The 21780-nt window shown below is 44.6% G+C and overlaps 1 protein-coding gene across 2 annotated transcripts in view; it reads right to left on the bottom strand.

Annotated features, from left to right (window-relative positions):
* The window catches only part of LOC146042195 (uncharacterized), a 59567-nt gene extending 47131 nt beyond the window's left edge, over positions 1–12436 (bottom strand). Inside the window, exons 1-3 of one of the 2 annotated variants that reach the window (XM_083162121.1) lie at positions 12255–12436; positions 11273–11362; positions 6910–7026 (exon numbers count right to left, since the gene is read on the bottom strand). In XM_083162121.1, the coding sequence (XP_083018247.1) occupies positions 6910–7026; positions 11273–11327 (172 nt within the window). In that variant the 5' untranslated portion in view covers positions 11328–11362; positions 12255–12436. The remainder of the gene's footprint in view (positions 1–6909; positions 7027–11272; positions 11363–12254) is intronic. The other variant, XM_083162122.1, reaches the window with a different exon arrangement.
* Between the last annotated feature and the right edge of the window lie 9344 nt (positions 12437–21780).

Raw genomic sequence — 21780 nt, 5'->3', positions numbered from 1 at the left:
TTTGTGAATATTTAAAACAACAGAATATATGCTGTGCAATAAAGATGGTCCGGATTCAAACATTTTTGAACCGCCAGCCACTAGAGCAGGACAGGCCAACCTGTGGCTCTCCAGATGTTGTGAAACTACAAATCCCAGCATGCCTTGCCACAGTTTTAACACTCCCTTATAGCAAAACTGTGGCATGGCATGATGGGATTTGTAGTTTCACAACATCTGGAGAGCCACAGGTTGGCCAGGCCTGCACTAGAGGGTAACCAACGGAGCTATTGAAATGTGGTGGTGAGCTGAAATGTGCGAAAAACTCACATATAAATTTGCAAAAAATCTCCCCAATTTTTTTTTTCATGTTGTCATTATGGGGTATAGTGTTTATAATTTTAATGGGAAATATGACTTTATTAGGGTTAATAAAGCTGTGACACAAAAATATGTGAAAAAAAGTGGAGTGCTGTGAATATTTTCCGGATTCACTGTGCTATAACATTATCTGGGTTCATTCAGTACATAGAGATGTCTGTCTGTATAATAGGCAATCATATCAGGTACTTGTGTACTAGCACGGCACCCATCGCATCGCAGACCATAAGGCATACGATGGTATGCGATGCGATGTTACGTGATGGCAGCCGATGTTATACAATTTTAAATTGTATACCATCGAATTGCATGGCATTGTATCGCATATACCCTGGTATGCGATTTAAAATTCTATAAGCACCCTAATGGGTTTTCCAATGTTAAAAGTGCCCCATATCAAATAATTAACAGTGATGGGTGCTTAGTATGTTAAAAGCACCCCCAACTGCACCCCCACTATCAACTCCAAGCCGAAGCGTGGTGAGCGCAGCTAGCCCGCGAGGGGCGGCGGAACGCGTCCTCCGACCTTTTCATACCCCCACTATCCAAGTCGGTGTGGAACTGATTTTATATAGTGTGGCGAGCGCAGCGAGCCCCACTAGGGTACACGTAATACTTTACGCTTGACACGCTTTGGGCTCGGTGGCTCGCTGCGCTCGACACACTATATAAAATCAACTCCACGCCGACGTGGATAGTGGGGGTATGAAAAGGTCGGAGGACGCGTACCGCTGCCGCTCGCGGGCTCGCTGTGCTCGCCACGCTTTGGGTTGGCGTTCATAGTGGGGGTGGCATGGGGGTTCATTTAACATTGTAAAGCACCATTAGGGTGCTTATACAATTTAAAATCGCATCGGTGTGCATTGGGTGTGTGCGTTTATATGTCGGGCGACTTAATATCGTGGGTGTCGTGATCATACACAAGTACCTTATATCTCACTTCAGATGTATGCTTTACTGCTGACAGTGACGAGATTTGTATTTGTTGTATGAACGGATAAATGTACAGGTCTCCTATAATGGAGTCATACATTGTACAGATGGAGACGCTTTCTGTCAGTCCGCCAGAGCGCCATATCTATATACAGTACCTGGAGAGTGCTGGTGGATGGGAACAGACTGGAATGCACGTGCGTCTCACGTGCTCGATCGTCCCATTGCAGAGAATGGGGTACACCAGTGTCTCATGCGTGCGCGCTCCATTTTGGTGGACAGCGCATGGCGAGCCGCGAGTTGCTTTAATGTGAGCGGCTCCATCTGTAACTGCAAATAGCTCCTAATACAGTCAAATAATAACCGTCTAATTGTAGCAATGTAGCACAACTATTACACAGACAACAAAGTCTGACTGTACTGTAGTGAGATGTAGCGTCTATTCCACAGTGAGTCTATGCAATCTTTGCTCACCCCTCACCACATTAGTCAGAGCCTAAACCAGTGCCAGGGAATTTGTGCCCTACCTCCCATAAAGCAATAATAGTCCCACAAGGAAGGGGTGCGGTCACACAATTGTAAATCCAATTAAAATGACAACACCCACAGAAACACAATCATATACACAATTCACCAAATGTAGTGCCCTTGATTCATATTAAATCATGTAGAGGGGGACAGGGTTTGGTTTGTCACAGTGTGGTGCACCATATAGAAGAAACAATACATTAAAATATACCTTTTATTCAAAGATGAATTAAAATTGTGAAATATGACAGACTACATAAAACATAAAACATATACACAAAGAAATGTGAACGAAGTGCAGATTAAAATTGCACGTACGGAGTCCCTGTGTGTGACCTTCCTCTTAAATACCATATATACTCGAGTATAAGCCTACTTTTTCAGAATATTTTTTATGCTGAAAAAGCCCCCCTCGGCTTATACTCGAGTGAGGGTCCCACTTGAGTCAATACGTTTTTCCAGTTTTTTTTGTAGTAAAATTATTTGCCTCGGCTTATATTCGGGTCGACTTATACTCGAGTATATACGGTAGATTGTGTCACAGTAAGTTCCCTTCTTGTTCCCTCAACAGGTGGCTATGTAGTCACTTCATTTGGGGAGAGAGATGTCTGTGGTATCAGATGTACGAGGGTGTGTAGTGTGTGAGTCCACCACTGATTTATTTGCTCAGTGTGGAGTCTGTGTTACTAGTTAATCAAGACCAATTTGCTGGCAGTGTGCGTACTATTATTATCCTAGTCAGGGGAATAGAGCATTCCTTATATGTACCGAGTTGGGGAGTAGCGTACACACTATCCAATATGCGAGTATCAATGTCCCGTGGTCAATCACCAACTGTATTGGCTCTAGATTCAATAGAAATGATTGGAGGTTAATCCATTAAGCGGTTGTATTGTTTAAACACTGAGCCGGAACCGGGGAGTTAATACAGCGGGTAGCGTGTACTAGCAGTTGATCTGAGTAGGGGGGAGTCAATGTCCCATTGTTTGCTCACACAGGATCACTAAGTACACAGGGTATGGGTAAAAACCGGACCAGGACAAAACCTCCGGACTGCCGGACCCAACATCAAACTCTGCATTTTGGAGCTTGTAGCGTCCGGTCCGGGGGGTGTCCTGCCTGGGGGGCCTGCTGTCACCAGGGAGAGGAGGAGGGGGAGAATAAAGTCTCCCTGTATGGTCCGATCATGTAGCAAAAACCTGACGGTCCGGACCACACGGGGAGTCTGTAATCTCCCCTTCCCCATGTACCTGATGATAGCTATCACAGGGACCCCCCCTGAACAAGACACCCCCCAGACAGGACATCCCATTGGACCGGACCCTACAAGCTCCGGACTGCAGATTTTGATGTCCTGTCCGGCGGTCCGGAGTCTAGTTTTTACATAGTCCCAAGTACACGTCCTCATATGATAAGCCAGTATTGAGCAGGGGTTTGTACTCCTTAAGGTGGCCGCTATAGAATCTGTGTTAACACTTCATAGAGACCAACTTATTGGCAAAGCGTGTATTATTATTATCCCAATCAGGGGAATAAATCACCTCTTATTGGCGCTCATGATTGATGCCCCAAGGTTGGGGAGTAACATACACACTATCCAATCTGCGGGAATCAATGTCACCACTGTATTGGCCAGTCACCACTGTATTGGCTCTAATTTTAATAGAAGTGATTGGAGGTTATTACTCCATTGAGCAGTTATAATAATTAAACACTAAGCCAGACCGAAGGAGTTGATGATATGAGTGCCGTGTGCTAACAGATAATCTGAGAAGGGGGAGTCACTGTCCCATTGTTGCTTACACTGGGTTACTAAGTACACGTCCTCACTTGATAACCCAATATTTAGCGGGGGTTAGTACCCCTTGAGGTGGCCGCTCGCATATCTACACATAGGAATACATTTCACATTAGAGTCCTGAAAAAGACTAGTATATTGTAGGGATGTTCACCGGCCACTTTTCGGGTTTTGGGTTTTGGGTTTTGGGTTCTGATTACCTTGAGGTTTTGGGTTCTAATGGGTTTTGGCAAAACACCTCCTAAGTGTTTTGTGTTTGGATTTATTTGGGTTTTGGGTTCTGATTTTTTTGTTAAAAAAAGCCTAAAAACAGCTAAAATGGCAGAATTTGGTGGTTTTTTTGCTCCTACGCTATATTGACCTCAATAACATTCATTTACACTCATTTCCAGTGTATTCTGAACACCTCACACCTCACAATATTGTTTTTATTGCCAAAGTTTGCACTGAGGTAGCTGGATAACTATGCTAAGCCACACAAGTGTGCGGCACAAACACGTGGCTCATGTAAGAGTGGCACTGCAGCGGCAGACATGATGGCAGTTTAAAAAAATAGGCCCATAAAAGATACCTATCTGGCTTGATCATGCACTGTTTACCATGTGCAGCCAAGGAGCGGTGGGCATTTTGTGCAGCACAGAGTTTGTCTGCAAGTGTGTAACTGTTTCGATCACTTTAACATCCAACAAGACCCCTATCTGGCTTGATTGTGATTATGATTATTTATAATTAATTTCATCTGATTTTTAATTTGGTGATTAGTAATATTATTCATTTATTATTTATTATTACCATTCGTCTCGTCAATCATTGCCTAATGGGTGGAGGGGAGGGGGCTAATCAATGACTAGGTGGCAGCTGGAAGAGTTCTATCTGGCTGCGACTTCTGTAACTCTATTGATCGCTAGGGTGGATTCAGGTGATCTGGCTCGCTAGGCGGGTGTTCCCTTTGCTCACTGCTTCACATGCGTCCCTCGTGAAGCTGTGCGCTCTGTCGAGGAGGATGTCCTTTGCCGGTAGAGAAGTACTGATCTTCTCTCAAGGTGTTACGACTCGTAGCTGCACTCCCCTGCTACAACCTCAAAACAAGCACCAAGACCCCTATCTGGCTTGATTGTGCACTGTTTACACAGTGCAGCCGAGGAGCAGTGGGCGATTGGTGCAGCAATCAATTACTCTCATTAGTGGAATGCAATCAGTTGTATGCATTTAAAAGACAAGTCCCTCATACGAATGACTCTCAGCAGTGGGCACCAGACCAGACGGTACATACGGCAGTATAGCCAGTGACCCCCAGACCACAAAGGTAGAGATATACGGCAGTATTTAATTATTTATTAGGCAGGCAGTATTTAATTATTTATTAGCCAGTGAGCCCCAGACCAGACGGTACATACGGCAGTATAGCCAGTGAGCCCCAGACCACAAAGGTAGAGATATACGGCAGTATTTAATTATTTATTAGCCAGTGAGCCCCAGACCAGACGGTACATACGGCAGTATAGGCAGTGAGCCCCAGACCACAAAGGTAGAGATATACGGCAGTATTTAATTATTTATTAGGCAGGCAGTATTTAATTATTTATTAACCAGTGAGCCCCAGACCAGACGGTACATACGGCAGTATAGCCAGTGACCCCCAGACCACAAAGGTAGAGATATACGGCAGTATTTAATTATTTATTAGGCAGGCAGTATTTAATTATTTATTAGCCAGTGAGCCCCAGACCAGACGGTACATACGGCAGTATAGCCAGTGAGCCCCAGACCACAAAGGTAGAGATATACAGCAGTATTTAATTATTTATTAGCCAGTGAGCCCCAGACCAGACGGTACATACGGCAGTATAGGCAGTGAGCCCCAGACCACAAAGGTAGAGATATACGGCAGTATTTAATTATTTATTAGGCAGGCAGTATTTAATTATTTATTAGCCAGTGAGCCCCAGACCACAGACCGCCAGACTGGCAGATTCAGTGCAGGCAGCAGTGCAGCACCAGTGGACTATATATATATTTATATTTAATATAATTAATTAATAATTATATATATAATAAATGGCACAGCACAGCACCAGAGGTATGCCCCAGCACAGAGGAGACAGTACTACAGGCAGGTACACAGTTAGACTGTTCTCCTAAGCAGAGGAGAACATAGTACACAGCAGCACTGAGGGAGACAGCCCTAGCAAATAAAATAATTAATTACAGCACAGTTCACCAGAGGTAGACCGCACAGAGGAGACAGTAGTACTACAAGTACACAGTTAGACTGTTGTCCTAAGCTGAGAACAGAGTACACAGCAGCACTGAGGGAGACAGCCCCAGCAAATAAAATAATCAATTACAGGCAGCACAGCACACCAGAGGTAGACCGCACAGAGGAGACAGTAGTACTACAAGTACACAGTTAGACTACTACACAGCAGCACTGAGAGACAGCACCAGCGATTGCAAAAGCTCAAGGACAAGCTCAAGTTTAAGCCCCAGCAGCAGCACCAACACACCCTCTCCCAACCCACTACTTAACTGGAGTGAAGATGGCGGGGGCGCGGCAGCTGCTTATAAAGCCTCGCGAAATCCGACGCCGGGAGATGACGTTCTAATCACGCGGACGGACCGAGTCAGGCGGGAATCTCCGAGCGCTGCTCGGAATCGGGCTCGGAATGATGACGTCCGTGGGGGCTCGGATCTCTGATATCCGAGCCCGCACATCTCTAGTATATTGTATGATTCACACACAGAGCACGTCCGTACGGCAGCAGCCAACACTGACAACATTGCAGCACATGTCACATTTATACCCCTTTCACACCGCACTTGTAAAACGGTATATTGCAGTTTTTTTTTTTTCAAATTTCAACACGTTTAAGGCTGCAGTGGGAAAGCGCCAGAGTTGATTTACCAGTTAAAGATAACCGGTATTTCAAAACATTTAAAAAGCAGAGTCCTACACGTTTCAGAGACGTTTTTTATGCAGTGAGAATGGCTCTGAAACGGTATTTAGCAAAAAACAACAGATTACAAACCTGTGATAGGCTGTCCCCTGCATTCTGCCTTGAAACGTGTTGAGGGGATTAAAACGGGTTGACTGATGTGAATGGTATTTTAATGGTATTTAAAACGGTAATCTACTGCAATGTCAAGGCTCAGACCCGTTTTAAATACCGTTTTAAAATACTGTTTTTAAAACGTTTAGGCAGTGTGAAAGTGGTATTAGAAGATTCATTCACATCAATAAACAGTGATTGGGATTTTATTTTCAAAAGTACAGACTGTGTATAACATACTTGTTTCAGATGTGATGAGAGTACTGGCACAAGCGTAACCATCTCCACACGTCTCTGTTGTTCCAGAGCAGGAGGTGCTATTAGTGTCTGAGCACACGTAGCATGAGAGAGAAGAGCCTGCAAAAGGAGGATACACATGGAATAAGAGGAATTATGGGACGGGGATACTGGATGACAACAGATATTGTCGTCTTACAGACTCTGTTATATGAGGTTTGATAGGAAATATACAGAGATATGCATACATGTCGATATTACATTTATTTATAACAAATGGAACAGCGCCCAGGGTCCTCAGCTGGGGAAATTGTGGGGCCCATTTATCAATGAGTCATAAAACTTATTGTGAATGATAAATGGGACTCCAGCCAATAAAATGTCACCCCCAACTGCCAGTAAGTTGCAGCCAGCGATGTTTCGCAGTTTTGAGATGGCAGTTGGTGTTGATCCCCTATTTGATTTTTGAACTGAGCTGCAGCCATATCTCTAGAGCCACCATTGCTCCTAACTGTCATATTTCAAACATGTGACAGCTGAAAGCTGTTTGAAACATTCTTGTTTCATTATAAAATGTAATACTTTTTTAAACACTTTGTTAATACAGTAATGAGAAATGATTGTACAATGAAGTGTAGAATTCCTATAATGCCTTATAAATATATTCAATTACCCCAAAAATCAAGAGGTCAATGAGAATAAACCTCACATCATTAAGAACTATACTTCTGACCTTGTGAAATATACTTTGAATTTGCATATTAAATTTAAGGTAATTACACATCATACAAGTTGGGAGACAATATTATTGAGGATCTATGGGTACGGGATATGGTCACTAGGTCTACAAGCATTGGGTTCAGACCACTAGGTCGACATGCATTAAGGTCGACATGACTGAAGGTCGACATGCAGGAAGGTCAACATGACTGAAGGTCAACATGGGTTAGGTCAACAGATCATTAGGTCGACACAAGCATTATTTTGACATGGGGAAGGTCGACGGTCAAAAGGTCAACAAGGGGTTTTTCACTTCTTCTTTTTTTGACCCGACATGTGCTGACAGGTGGTATGTAATGCCCTGCCATCTACTAGGGCGTGGTGGGAGAATAAAATAGAGTGCAGAGCATAATGCGGTGCTACGTTTCAGGGTCCGTGTCGACTGTGTCCAAATTCGGGACAAAAAAAACCAGGGAAAAACCCAGTCGACCTTCAGTCATGTCACCTTAATGCAAGTCGACCTAGTTGCTGTCGACCTAGTGATTCATACCCATGGGTACCAATTAATGTTTATGGACATTTACTTTCCTGTACTATTAACCCTTTGATTGCCAACATCTGTGCAAGATGTGCAAAATATCTGCTAAAAATGCCCCAGCGTCGCTCACATTGGTTATATAAATTCAAATTACAAATGTTGTGTAATATAAAAGATATATATATATATATATATATATATATATATATATATATATATATATTTCCTATGTAAGGTAACATCACAGGTCATTGCAAATTTTTGCTTTGCAACTTTCACACCTACTTTAATAAATGCACTTGGCACGCATAGGGTTAATGTCAACCTACCAACTGGATTAGGGAGAACAGGAAAATATATAAAACTGTGTTATTCCAGCGCATGACAATATGGAATCTTATTGGAGTTTATGCTTAACAGTACTATAATATTATACAGTATATTGGCCATAATTCTGGTTTACTCAGTAAGCTGCTGTGGGGCAGAGAAGACCAGCGGTGGATATGGGCTCAAAACCGCGTTTCTCCGCCTGTCACTGGGGTCGGCGGCTTCCTCAGTCAGACTGAGAAAGCCGCCGACCCCAGTGACAGGCGGAGAAACGCGTTTTTGAGCCCACATCCACCGCTGGTCTTCACTGTGCAGTGTTCCTGTTCAGCGTAAGTACACGTGGATTACAAATTATTAACCACCCAGCTGGCTGGTCCAGCAGGAAAGGTCCTCATCGCAGCCATTCCGGAGTACATCTCTGGTAAAAATCTTTTGGAGAGACTGACCTGAGGGTTAATTACCACCATTATCAGCGCACTACTTTGGAACCAAATGTACAGGACTGGTAACTATATTCAAGTTCTAATTGCCTCTAGCTATATTTTGCACAAAGCCTCATTCATATAGTGACTGAACCAATCGGCCAATCCCAGCTAAATCTAGCTTTTATTATATGTTTTTCGTTGTATGTCTTGTCTGTCTGTTTTCTGTATATACAATTCATGAATTGCAATTTGGGGGAAAATATTACTGTATATTGTTTTAATAAATTGATTTATACTTTCTACTACAAATGTATGGACATTTAATTACTGAGCAGGACCGCGCTTCTTAAAGTGACAGATACCTTTGGTGTCTGCCACCTTTTTTTCTACATTGTTTCTCTAAAAGGGATCAGCACTCCCTGTATAAGAAGCAGCGACAATCCTGCACAGCTAACTGAATACGTTATTTACACTAAGTGATATAATTGTATACACTGTTTTATTGCTGATGGCATTGTGGTGAATATTGTCATTCAATTTCCTTTACAAATACAGATCTAGCACGACTAGCGCTACAGAGTGGCCCTAGGGTCATTAACTTTTTTGTGGTTTTTGTTACTCTTGTAAGTATAGTTTCCTTCCACAGCTACACCTATGGATTGCGTCGGAACCGGACACCGACACCGGAGGAGGATGCCGACACCGGATGCCGACACCGACTGAAGGCTACCTACGGGCTCAAGATAGGTAAGTATCAGTGTGTTTGTATGTATGTATTAAACTTTTATTTTTCACGTGTGTCAGTGTGTTTATTTAACTATTTCTTTTACTGTGGAACTACAAGACCCAGCGGGCCCTTTAATGCCCCGCAGGCTGGGACTTGTGGTTCTCCAAGTCCCAGCTTGCGGGGGAGGCTTGCTGGGACTCATTGTTCACCAGTAAAAGACAATAGTTTTTATTCTATTTTTTTACACCACTATCAGCTCGATGCCCACCGCCATGGGGCATCGAGGACAGCACCAGGCTTCAGCCTGGTCAGGTAAGTCCTGGAGGGGGGGGACCCCTTCATTGGGGGGGTCCCCACTCCCCCAGGGCCCCTGGCCAGGCTGACTGGTTCAGTAGGGATGAATGCTTTGGCCGCGGGAACTTATATCATAAGTGTCCCCCGGCTGTGGCATTACCCTGCTGGCTGGTTTGGCCTGGGGCTGGTTCTTAAAATACGGGGGACCCCTAGTCATTTTGTCCCCCGTATTTTGGGAACCAGCCCCGGACCTGGAGCCTGGGGCTGGTTTTAAAAAATCAGCGAAGCCCTATTTGTCGGGTTTCCTGATTTTTTAATACCAGCCCGGCTCTTTCAGCCTGGTGCTGGTTACGGCAGTGGGGGGGGGCCCCATGCCAATTTTTTTTTTAACCCCCCCCCTCCATCTTTACTATCATTTTAAACGGGTCTTTAAACGGGTAAGTGGGAATGGGACAAAAACGGCTTTTAAACGGTAATTTACCGTTTACCGTGCGGCTCCGGGATGAAGACATTAGCCGCCAGCCCCCGACCCACTCCATCATGGCCGCATTTAAATGGGATTGCCTAGCGTTTGCATGGAGACGCCATGCTCCGGGCAAAGTGTCTCGCTGCGCTCGGCACTATGTTCAATTCTCCAGCCAGGCCATAGTTGATGGTAGAGTATGAAATATCGCCTGTCGGCACATGTCGGCTCAATTTCTTTTGAAAACCTCATGTCAGCGTTTAGACTGTTGACTTTCCCATTGTCGACCTAATGCTTGTGTCGATATTCCTGCACTGTCGACCTATTTCATGTTTTGACCTTAGCCATGTTGACCTTTAGAGGTCAACCTAATGTAGTTGACCTTGAAAGTGTCAACTTAGGAACCGTTTCCCAAAGAAATGTGGGCACTGTAGGAGACGTGTGACTCTGGGAGGCAATGGAGTCATCTGCCACCGGGCTGCTGCTCCCAAGGGGGCACCTCTCCTCCCCTGCGAGTTTGAATCAGTTAATCGAAAGCCGTCGATATTGCTACTGTGGCTGACTCCACCCCCTAACATCATTTTTACAAGTATCAAACCCTGTATTAGAACCCATGACCTGTCTTACTGGAGACAGACACCTTACTGATTGAACTCTCTAGGGATGGGAAACCTTCTTGTGTTGTTGAACTACACATCCCAACATGCACTGCAAAAGTTTTAGCATGGCCAAATACCAAAACTGTAGCAGAGCATGCTGGGATGTGTAGTTCAACAACACCTGCAGGACTGAAGGTTCCCCAACCCTGGTCTACAGTGAACCATTACATAGAACAGGTGATACATCCCAGGTAAGGACAGTAACAGACTCACCTGTCCCTGCGAGAGCGGAGAGGACACACAGTAATCCCAGCAGTGATCCCATCATGGTCTGAGAGTGATGAACACTAGACGTGCATCAGTCTATTGTGGAGTAACAAAACAGGGTCTGTCACTATTTTGATATTGGGCAAGGTTTAGCTACAACACCTGTCAGGTTCTGCCCATTCTGTGCAATACAGGAAACTGTAGGATATGGTTTACCAGAAATTATTTTGCATAAATGGGAAGTAGAATTTGACAGCAATCTAAGCTTAGTTACGTAATCCTGTACGGGTATCTGAGCCAGCTATACCAGCTCTAAAGCTTCAGGAACAAAGGGCCTTATTCTGGTTCACTCTCCGAGGCAAATTCATTTTCAAATGGATAAAACCATGTGCACTGCAGGTGGGGCAGATATAACGTGCAGATAGAATTAGATTTGGGTGGGGTTGTAATATCCTGTATTAATGCTATTGTATTTGTGTAATGTTAACGCACTGTGGGCATATGATGCCATACCAGTTAATCTTATTATAAGTTACTCTGAATTGTTTTAAATCTATGCCATCCCCATAGGGGACGTTACATGTTTGATGGACAAGATATATATATATATATATATATATATATATATATATATATATATATATATATATATAAAGATGCCTTCACAGAAGGCAAGAGACTCTTGAAGAAAGCAGAGTGTTTAGTAGTTAATTTATGCACTGAAGTTTCCCCAGAGGGGATGGAACTGAACCATGCAGAGAGACATTAACCCGAGGACAAGTAAAATGCCCTGTACGGAGGGGATCAAAGACAGCAATAAATCTCTCAGCAATAAAGTTTTACAGCATGCGCTGAGAGTGGGAAGGAGAGGGATCGCGTGCTGCTGCTGGGATATAAATAGAACAGCACGCGCTGAGAGCGGGAAGGAGAGGGATCGCGTGCTGCTGGGATATAAATAGAACACAGCTGGACGGAGGGAGAGAGTTACCTCAGTGAAGAAGGAGTTAAGACTGCAGAGCTGGGCAGCAAAAGGTCGGAGGCTGGGCCGTGACACAGGGTCTGAGTGACAGGACGGAGGCAGAGAAGAGACGGAGCAAGAGGGCTGATCAGGAGTGATGCAGCATTGGAATAACAGCTGCCGAGGCGGAGATTGGGGAAATCTGGAACCGAGTGACATAGATGGGGAGTGGTGAGTGATAAACCCACCCACACAGCAGCATAGCACATCTCCAGCACGGCCTCTATCTCAGTCACAGCCACTCACAGAGCCTTACTACGCAGTGACAGTTCAGCCTAAACACAGCACCATATAGGGAGCAATTTACCTCAGCCCTGACAGCTCACATTGTACAGCTACATAGCAGCCCAAGCAGAGAGGGAGAGAGTGGAAGACGGACTAGTAAAGTGATATAAAATTGCCAGCTATATTGTGTTCAGTGTGAACTCCATTGCATTCAGTCTCAGGCACTGCTGATGTTCATAAGGCTGCCAGAACTCCACAGGCAAAGTGGTCCAGGGTGCATGTTATACAAGCAATAAACAGCTACCTAAGCAGCGAGTTCAATCCCTTCCCTATCACTCACAGAAGCGCTCAGTGTAGCCCTAGACAGTGTATCTCCACATATCCAAGTGGAGTCAGCAAAGAGTAGTTTGTTGATCCCTCTGAGCAGGATACAGGCTATGGTCAATATACAGTTTACAGTAACTATACAGTCTGTGGATTACAGTATTTGCCAACTAAGTAAGGTCAGTCAGTGTTAACACAAGGAAAGCTAACTGACAGGAATCAAGTGAGAAAACCTTGCAGCATTCAGACACTCCTTACCTTTCTGCACATATATCTGTTAGAAGTTACCTCAGGAACGCAGTGGCTCTTGCATATAAGTATTATACTACATAAAAGAGACTAACTGCTATATATTCAGCCAGCGCAGTGTATCCTAAGGGAGACTCATTTCTGCTTGTCCGTTTCACGCAGTGCAGCATAAGAGAGACTAATTAATGCTTATCGTTCTGTACAGTGACAGCAAGATAGATGGTGGAATGTCTGTCAGGATAACCCGGTCATAGCAGCTAGCAAATAGCCAGCAGGAAAGCAGACTCTATATAGGAAAAGTTACCTAAGTGGATACAATTGTAAACCTAAACCAGTTACTTTGTCATTACCGACAACCCTTTGGGATTACAAATATTTTGGTGCAATTTGGCAGTTCAAAGGATTCAAAGAACTTACTTGGAGCTTACCGTGGAGACTTTTAACCTCTAAGGCCCCTGATACTCGAGTAACTGATTAATTCTATAACAACTAGGAAAATAGCGCTAATTCTTCCTGCACCATAAACATAGACTAGTGCACTTATATTAGTCTTCATATTATTGCGCAATAATAATTTACAAGTATTACAGTAATTGGTCATTGTATACAACATGTACTTGTTTTGTGAATGTTAACAATTGCTTTATTAGTTCAGAAGGTAGGGTTGTCTAATGCTTCAGTTTTAGGATCCTTGCTGTGGGACGACGTAATCGAATTGCAGTCACCAGCTACTGTTCCAGTTCAATAAACCATTGGTGTCTGTGGTTCTGTGATCTATTAATGGGATACTTGTTTGTGAATATATATATATATATATATATATTTGTTATCTCTGCAATAAATTGTTGAAATCTTATAACTTATTGGAAATTCCCGTGTCATCTTCAATCGAACCTGGAAAAGAAAAGATACTTACCTGCAAGAAAGAACGAAAGGTAGAAGAATATTCAAATAGAGTTCCAGGATATTACAAGTTAAGTTTTGGCGTCTACGAACAGGATACAACCAGACAATAACAACCTAAATAAAGGCGAAATGGCAGAATCTGACACACCGACTCCAAAGTCAACAAAAAGAAGGGTTCTTCCATCCCCAGAGAGCGTAGCTGTGAGAAAGAGGGGGGAGATGGCAGAATATTCCCCTATTACCATGCCATATTATGTCGGTGCCCCATGGCTGCCCTCGTACTCGGGAAACAAACGCATGGCAGGAACAACAACCTTCAGGGATTTTAAGGACAGAATGCGATCCATGTTGGACATGTGCCACGTGAGCAACGATCAACAGGTACAGATATTATTAGGACAGTTGAAAGGGCCAGCGAGAAGGGAGGTGAAGGCATGGAAAAGAGAACGGAAAGTGACAGTGCAGGACATCTTTAAAAAATTGGCTAGTATATTCGACGCACGAACCCCTGCAGATTTAAAAGGACATTTATATTCAAGGAAACAAAAACCACAAGAATCTTTAAGAGACTTTGCCCTAGAGCTACAAGAAGCTTCACACGCTATTCAGGCAGTAGAGCTGAGCGATAAAGAACAAGAGAACGAGACCTTGATCAACCTCTTTGTGGAAGGGGCCAGAGAGAAAGCGGTACGTGCTCAACTCCAGATGTGGAGGAAGCAAAACCCAGGCGGCACCTTCTCCAAATTCAAAGAAGCTATATTCCAAATACTGGGCTTAAATCAGTGCGATGAGGAAGAGGGGCACATAACCACAGATACAAAAGAAGAGAATGAAGATGAAGAAGAAGTAGCCCCTAAGACGCTTCCCCGCAGTAAGAAAGGAGCAATGACTCAACAAGTGCAGTCCAGCCGGGACATCTCCGGACCACTGGCAGACAAATTAGACATTCTTACGAAAAGTCTGGTGGAGATGGGCAGAGAGCTAAAAGACCTCCGACAAGAACAAGCGCTGTTAAGACGGGGAGGGGAGAATACAGGACCTCGGGGTCAAGGGCGGACACGATGGACAACGACGTCTGGAAGAGGGCGACGGGCCACCGATAGATTCGACTCCCACGGGAGCCCAATTTGCAGACGCTGCAGTAAGAGCGGACATATTGAGCGGTTTTGCATGGAGGAAGATTTAAACGGGGAAGACCCGAGGTCACGGACCTACCCTCGGGAGAACACCCCTCAGTAGGTCCAAATTCTCCATCATGGTGGTCTCATTATGTTGGATCGTGTCCACATGTGAACATTCTGGTAAACAACGTGGAAATCCCCGCCCTGTTGGACACTGGATCCCAAGTTACCACCATTCGCCTCACTGAATTTGAGAAGTATTGGCCCAGAGAAGAAATATTGACTCCTCCTGAGAACTGGATTCAATTGCTAGCCAGTAATGGGCAAGAGATCGAATACTGCGGATATTGGGAGGCTGAATTGACAGTTGGAAAAGCACGGTTGCCACACCAAGGTTGTTTAATCACCAACGGATCCAATGAACAGTTGCCCCCGATTATATTGGGGATGAATGCACTAAAACACTGTCCCGAGGAACTGGTGGAGTCGCTCAAGGAGGAAATGAATAAGGCAAACAGGGAAGAACGAAAGGCGTTGATACAAACAGTTTGATGGCTCAAAGGAGTGGGGAGTTTCACCAATGAGCAAGGGGAGATTGGCAAAGCAAGGATTAGTGATAGGACCCCGGTCCTTCTCAAACCAAATTCTGAAGTAATGCTACAGTGCAAAGCTCGTTTTGGGATAGGAGGAAAAGATTACGAAGCTATCATTGAACCTCATGATCCAGACGGCCAATACCCATTTGCGGTGGCGAGAGCAGTGACCAAAGTACACCAAGGTCAAGTCTTTGTAAGAGTGCTTAACCCTCATAGTTTCCCCATTAAATTGTATAAAAACTGTCCGGTGGCCCGGTTGACGGACGTGAGTTTCGAAGACGTCTTTGAAGGAAAAGCCCTCGTGGCTCCCCAACAAGCCGAGAAGGTATCCTCCGCCAAAGAAACAGAAGAGAATCGGTGGTGGGATAACCTACAGGTGGGAGATTCCTGGACCACACCGGAACAGAAAGAAGGGGTGTTGCGAGTGGTGAAGGAGCACTCACAAGCATTTAGTCAATATCCCTCGGATTTCGGGACAGCAAAAAATGTAGTTCATTACATTCCAACCGGAGATCATCCCCCCATCAAGGAGCGACATCGTCCTTTGGCACCTGCATTATACCAGCCAGTGCGAGAAATGCTAACAGAAATGAAGCAGGCTGGCGTAATAAGAGAGAGTCACAGTCCCTGGGCGGCCCCCATTGTATTGGTTCGTAAGAAAAATGGCACCTTGAGATTTTGGGTGGACTATAGGAAACTAAACAATGTGACCCACAAGGATGCCTATCCGCTGCCCAGGATAGAGGAATCATTGACAGCATTAAAGACCGCTCAGTACTTCTCAACGTTGGACCTCACAAGCGGGTATTGGCAAATCCCAGTCGCCCCAGAACATCGGGAAAAGACGGCCTTTACTACGCCTATGGGGTTGTTTGAGTTCGAACGGATGCCCTTCGGCCTATGTAATGCCCCTGCGACTTTCCAAAGACTAATGGAACACTGTTTGGGCCATCAAAATTTTGAAATAATTCTCCTATACCTGGATGATGTAATTATCTTTTCGAGAACGTATGAAGATCATCTAGAACATTTGAGAGAGGTGTTCACCCAACTGATTACGACTGGTCTCAAGCTAAACCCAGCCAAGTGCCATCTGCTGAAACCGGAGGTACAATACCTAGGACACATAGTGAGTGCCAAAGGAATCCACCCCGATCCGGAAAAGATCCAGGCTGTAACCGAGTGGCCAGTTCCAAAAACAATTAAAGATGTCAGAAGTTTTTTAGGCTTCGCAAGCTATTACCGGAGGTTTGTCCATCATTTTGCCAAGATAGCTGCCCCTCTGCATGCCTTACTTAGAGGCCGATCTGGATCAGTGAGAAGGGGGAATACCTCAGTCGAGTGGACCGAACAACAACAGGTGGCCTTCGAACAGCTGAAAACTTCCCTAGTGAATGCCCCTCTGCTCGCATATCCCGACTATGAACAACCTTTCTGCGTATACACCGATGCCAGCAGCACCGGTTTAGGGGCGGTCTTAGCACAGGTGCAAAACGGCCAAGAGAAGGTCATCGCATATGCCAGCCGGGGCCTGCAAAAAACTGAACGAAACCCAGAGAACTATAGTGCGTTCAAGCTTGAACTATTGGCAGTCATTTGGGCCGTCACCGAAAAATTCAGGAGTTACCTTACGGCTGCCTCCTTCACCATCATAACTGATAATAATCCCTTGGGTCATCTGGACAATGCACATCTAGGCGCTTTGGAACAACGCTGGATGTCAAGGTTGGCGAACTTCCGATACACCAACAAATACCGCAGTGGGAAGTCTAATACCAATGCCGACGCGCTATAACGCCTGCCAAACGTGACACTCCCAGAGCAGGAAGACGAAAATGAGAGGATTGAAATACCGGCTTTTGTCCCAAAACCCCAAAGAAGTCGCAGGAAAGTGGGACATTCGAATCCTCTTACTGTGGCAAGAGAAGAGACGCCAGACAAAGGGCCTACGGTAAATTGGCAGAGAATACAGCAGGAGGATCCCATTATAAAGGAACTGCTCAGGATCATCGATTCAGGACAAAAGCTGTCCAAACAGCAGCGGATACAAGCACCCTCCGAGTTGATCAAACTTCTTCGACAACAAGATCGGTTGCAGGTGAAGGAAGGATTACTTGTCCGGTTGCGGTGTGACCCTAGCACATATGTTAAAGTGATTCAAATTGTCATACCCAGACACCAGAATCGGACCATCCTTCAAGCTTACCATGACCACTCAGGCCATTTCAGAGTCAGCAAGACAGAAGCCATCTTGCGAGATAGGTTCTTCTGGGTAGGCATGAAAGAGGACGTTGCGAAATGGTGCCAAGACTGCGTGGCATGCTTGTTGAAGAGACAGCCAGATCCGAGACAGCGAGATCCGTTATGTCCCATCACAACCCAACGACCATTGGAGTTGGTGGCTCTAGATCACGTGAAATTGGAGGCTAGTGCCAGTGGAATTGAGTATGCCCTGACTATCACTGACCACTTTACCAAACTCCTGGTTGCGGTCCCGGTAAAAGATCTGACAGCAAGAACCACGGCGAGGATACTCCTTAAGCATTTCATTCAGCCATATGGAACCCCAGAACAAGTCCTTACAGACCGTGGGCCCGCCTTCGAAGCTCAGCTATTTAAAGAATTGTGTGCCATGTACGGATGCAAGAAAATTTGGACAACAGCCTATCATCCACAGACAAACGGACTATGTGAGAAGGCTAATCAAACCATCATCGGGATGCTTACAAAGCTTTCAAGAGAACAACGGACTCAGTGGCCCAGCCTATTACCGCATCTCACGTATCTTTACAATAACATCAACCACTGCTCCACCGGTTACACGCCTTTCTACCTCATGTTTGGGCGAGAGGGGAGCCTACCAAAAGACTCAGAACTTTGTCCCAACCTCGGAGAAACTGACGAAGGAATCAGTCATTGGACTGAGAAACATCAACAACAAATGAAAATCGTCAGAGAGATAGTAGATGACAGAATGAAGGCAGTACACAACTGGCAGCAGAGGAATTATGACATTGGCCGTGTTGAGAAACCACTACAAATTGGCAATAAAGTATGGCGGAGACAGAATCGCTGGAAAAGTAAACTGGACCCTAGGTGGGAAACGCAACCTTACACTGTTAAGGGAATTCCGACCGACGACTTCCACGCCTACCAAATCCAGCAGGATCAGAATGGCCCAATCATCCACGTACCCAGAGAGCAGTTGAAACTGTGTACAGCCATATCAGATCCATGGTGGGTCGAAGAGACACTAGAGATCACCGACAACCGTCTCTAAGAATGTGAATTCACGCCCGATCCTACAGAAATATGTATGCTCCTGTGTGGTCCACACTTCAGAATTGGAAACCAACTTGCATCAAGTGAAGTGGAAGTGGATCAAGAGGAAGAGGAAAGTCAGATTCTGCCGAGACAACGACCAGTCCGAAGTACCAGGGGCATAGTGCCCATACGCTATTGTACATAGACTTCCCGTGGAAAGCCGGTGACCGGTGCGTGGCATTGCGCTGGTCCACCCAAAGGTGTGACCCCCTGAGGCTGGGTGGTCCCGGAGCGGTCGAGGTCATTAAGAGAAAAGTAAGCGGAGGATACCTCATTTGGATACGGAAACTATATCAGGAAATGAAAAAAGACTTCACATTGAATCCATAAGAGTTGATAGTTAGTCCAAATTGTTGCATGAGGACATGCAATATTCCAGCCGGGAAGAATGTAATATCCTGTATTAATGCTATTGTATTTGTGTAATGTTAACGCACTGTGGTCATATGATGCCATACCAGTTAATCTTATTATAAGTTACTCTGAATTGTTTTAAATCTATGCCATCCCCATAGGGGACGTTACATGTTTTATGGACAAGGTATATATATATATATATATATATATATATATATATATATATATATATATATATAAAGATGCCTTCACAGAAGGCAATAGAGATTCTTGAAGAAAGCAGAGTGTTTAGTAGTTAATTTATGCACTGAAGTTTCCCCAGAGGGGATGGAACTGAACCATGCAGAGAGACATTAACCCGAGGACAAGTAAAATGCCCTGTACGGAGGGGATCAAAGACAGCAATAAATCTCTCAGCAATAAAGTTTTACAGCACGCGCTGACAGCGGGAAGGAGAGGGATCGCGTGCTGCTGGGATATAAATAGAACACAGCTGGACGGAGGGAGAGAGTTACCTCAGTGAAGAAGGAGTTAAGACTGCAGAGCTGGGCAGCAAAAGGTCGGAGCCAGACGGAGGTTGGGCCGTGACACAGGGTCTGAGTGACAGGACGGAGGCAGAGAAGGGACGGAGCAAGAGGGCTGATCAGGAGTGATGCAGCATTGGAATAACAGCTGCCGAGGCGGAGATTGGGGAAATCTGGAACCGAGTGACATAGATGGGGAGTGGTGAGTGATAAACCCACCCAAAAAGCAGCATAGCACATCTCCAGCACGGCCTCTATCTCAGTCACAGCCACTCACAGAGCCTTACTACGCAGTGACAGTTCAGCCTAAACACAGCCCTTACCCGCCCAGCACCATATAGGTAGCAATTTACCTCAGCCCTGACAGCTCACATTGTACGGCTACATAGCAGCCCAAGCAGAGAGGGAGAGAGTGGAAGATGGACTAGTAAAGTGATACAAAATTGCCAGCTATATTGTGTTCAGTGTGAACTCCATTGCATTCAGTCTCAGGCACTGCTGATGTTCCTAAGGCTGCCAGAACTCCACAGGCGAAGTGGTCCAGGGTGCATGTTATACAAGCAATAAACAGCTACCTAAGCAGCGAGTTCAATCCCTTCCCTATCACTCACAGAAGCGCTCAGTGTAGCCCTAGACAGTTTATCTCCACATATCCAAGTGGAGTCAGCAAAGAGCAGTTTGTTGATCCCTCTGAGCAGGATACAGGCTATGGTCAATATACAGTTTACAGTAACTATACAGTCTGTGGCTTATAGTATTTGCCAACTAAGTAAGGTCAGTCAGTGTTAACACAAGGAAAGCTAACTGACAGGAATCGAGTGAGAAAACCTTGCAGCATTCAGACACTCCTTACCTTTCTGCACATATATCTGTTAGAAGTTACCTCAGGAACGCAGTGGCTCTTGCATATAAGTATTATACTACATAAAAGAGACTAACTGCTATATATTCAGCCAGCGCAGTGTATCCTAAGGGAGACTCATTTCTGCTTGTCCGTTTCACGCAGTGCAGCATAAGAGAGACTAATTAATGCTTATCGTTCTGTACAGTGACAGCAAGATAGATGGTGGAATGTCTGTCAGGATAACCCGGTCATAGCAGCTAGCAAATAGCCAGCAGGATAGCAGACTCTATATAGGAAAAGTTACCTAAGTGGATACAATTGTAAACCTAAACCAGTTACTTTGTCATTACCGACAACCCTTTGGGATTACAAATATTTTGGTGCAATTTGGCAGTTCAAAGGATTCAAAGAACTTACTTGGAGCTTACCGTGGAGACTTTTAACCTCTAAGGCCCCTGATACTCGAGTAACTGTTTAATTCTATAACAACTAGGAAAATAGCGCTAATTCTTCCCGCACCATAAACATAGACTAGTGCACTTATATTAGTCTTCATATTATTGCGCAATAATAATTTACAAGTATTACAGTAATTGGTCATTGTATACAACATGTACTTGTTTTGTGAATGTTAACAATTGCTTTATTAGTTCAGAAGGTAGGGTTGTCTAATGCTTTAGTTTTAGGATCCTTGGTGTGGGACGACGTAATCGAATTGCAGTCACCAGCTACTGTTCCAGTTCAATAAACCATTGGTGTCTGTGGTTCTGTGATCTATTAATGGGATACTTGTTTGTGAATATATATATATATTTGTTATCTCTGCAATAAATTGTTGAAATCTTATAACTTATTGGAAATTCCCATGTCATCTTCAATCGAACCTGGAAAAGAAAAGATACTTACCTGCAAGAACGAACGAAAGGTAGAAGAATATTCAAATAGAGTTCCAGGATATTACAGGGTTTTTCTTCAAAGTGAGACATACTGTATATTGCAGTGTAGAAATAAAGTTAGTATTTAACC

Source organism: Crinia signifera, chromosome 19, assembly GCF_055691185.1.
Source record: "Crinia signifera chromosome 19, ASM5569118v1, whole genome shotgun sequence".
NCBI lineage: Eukaryota > Metazoa > Chordata > Amphibia > Anura > Myobatrachidae > Crinia > Crinia signifera.
Note: the sequence above shows the minus strand (reverse complement) of the source record. Positions and strands in the feature narration are given on the sequence as shown.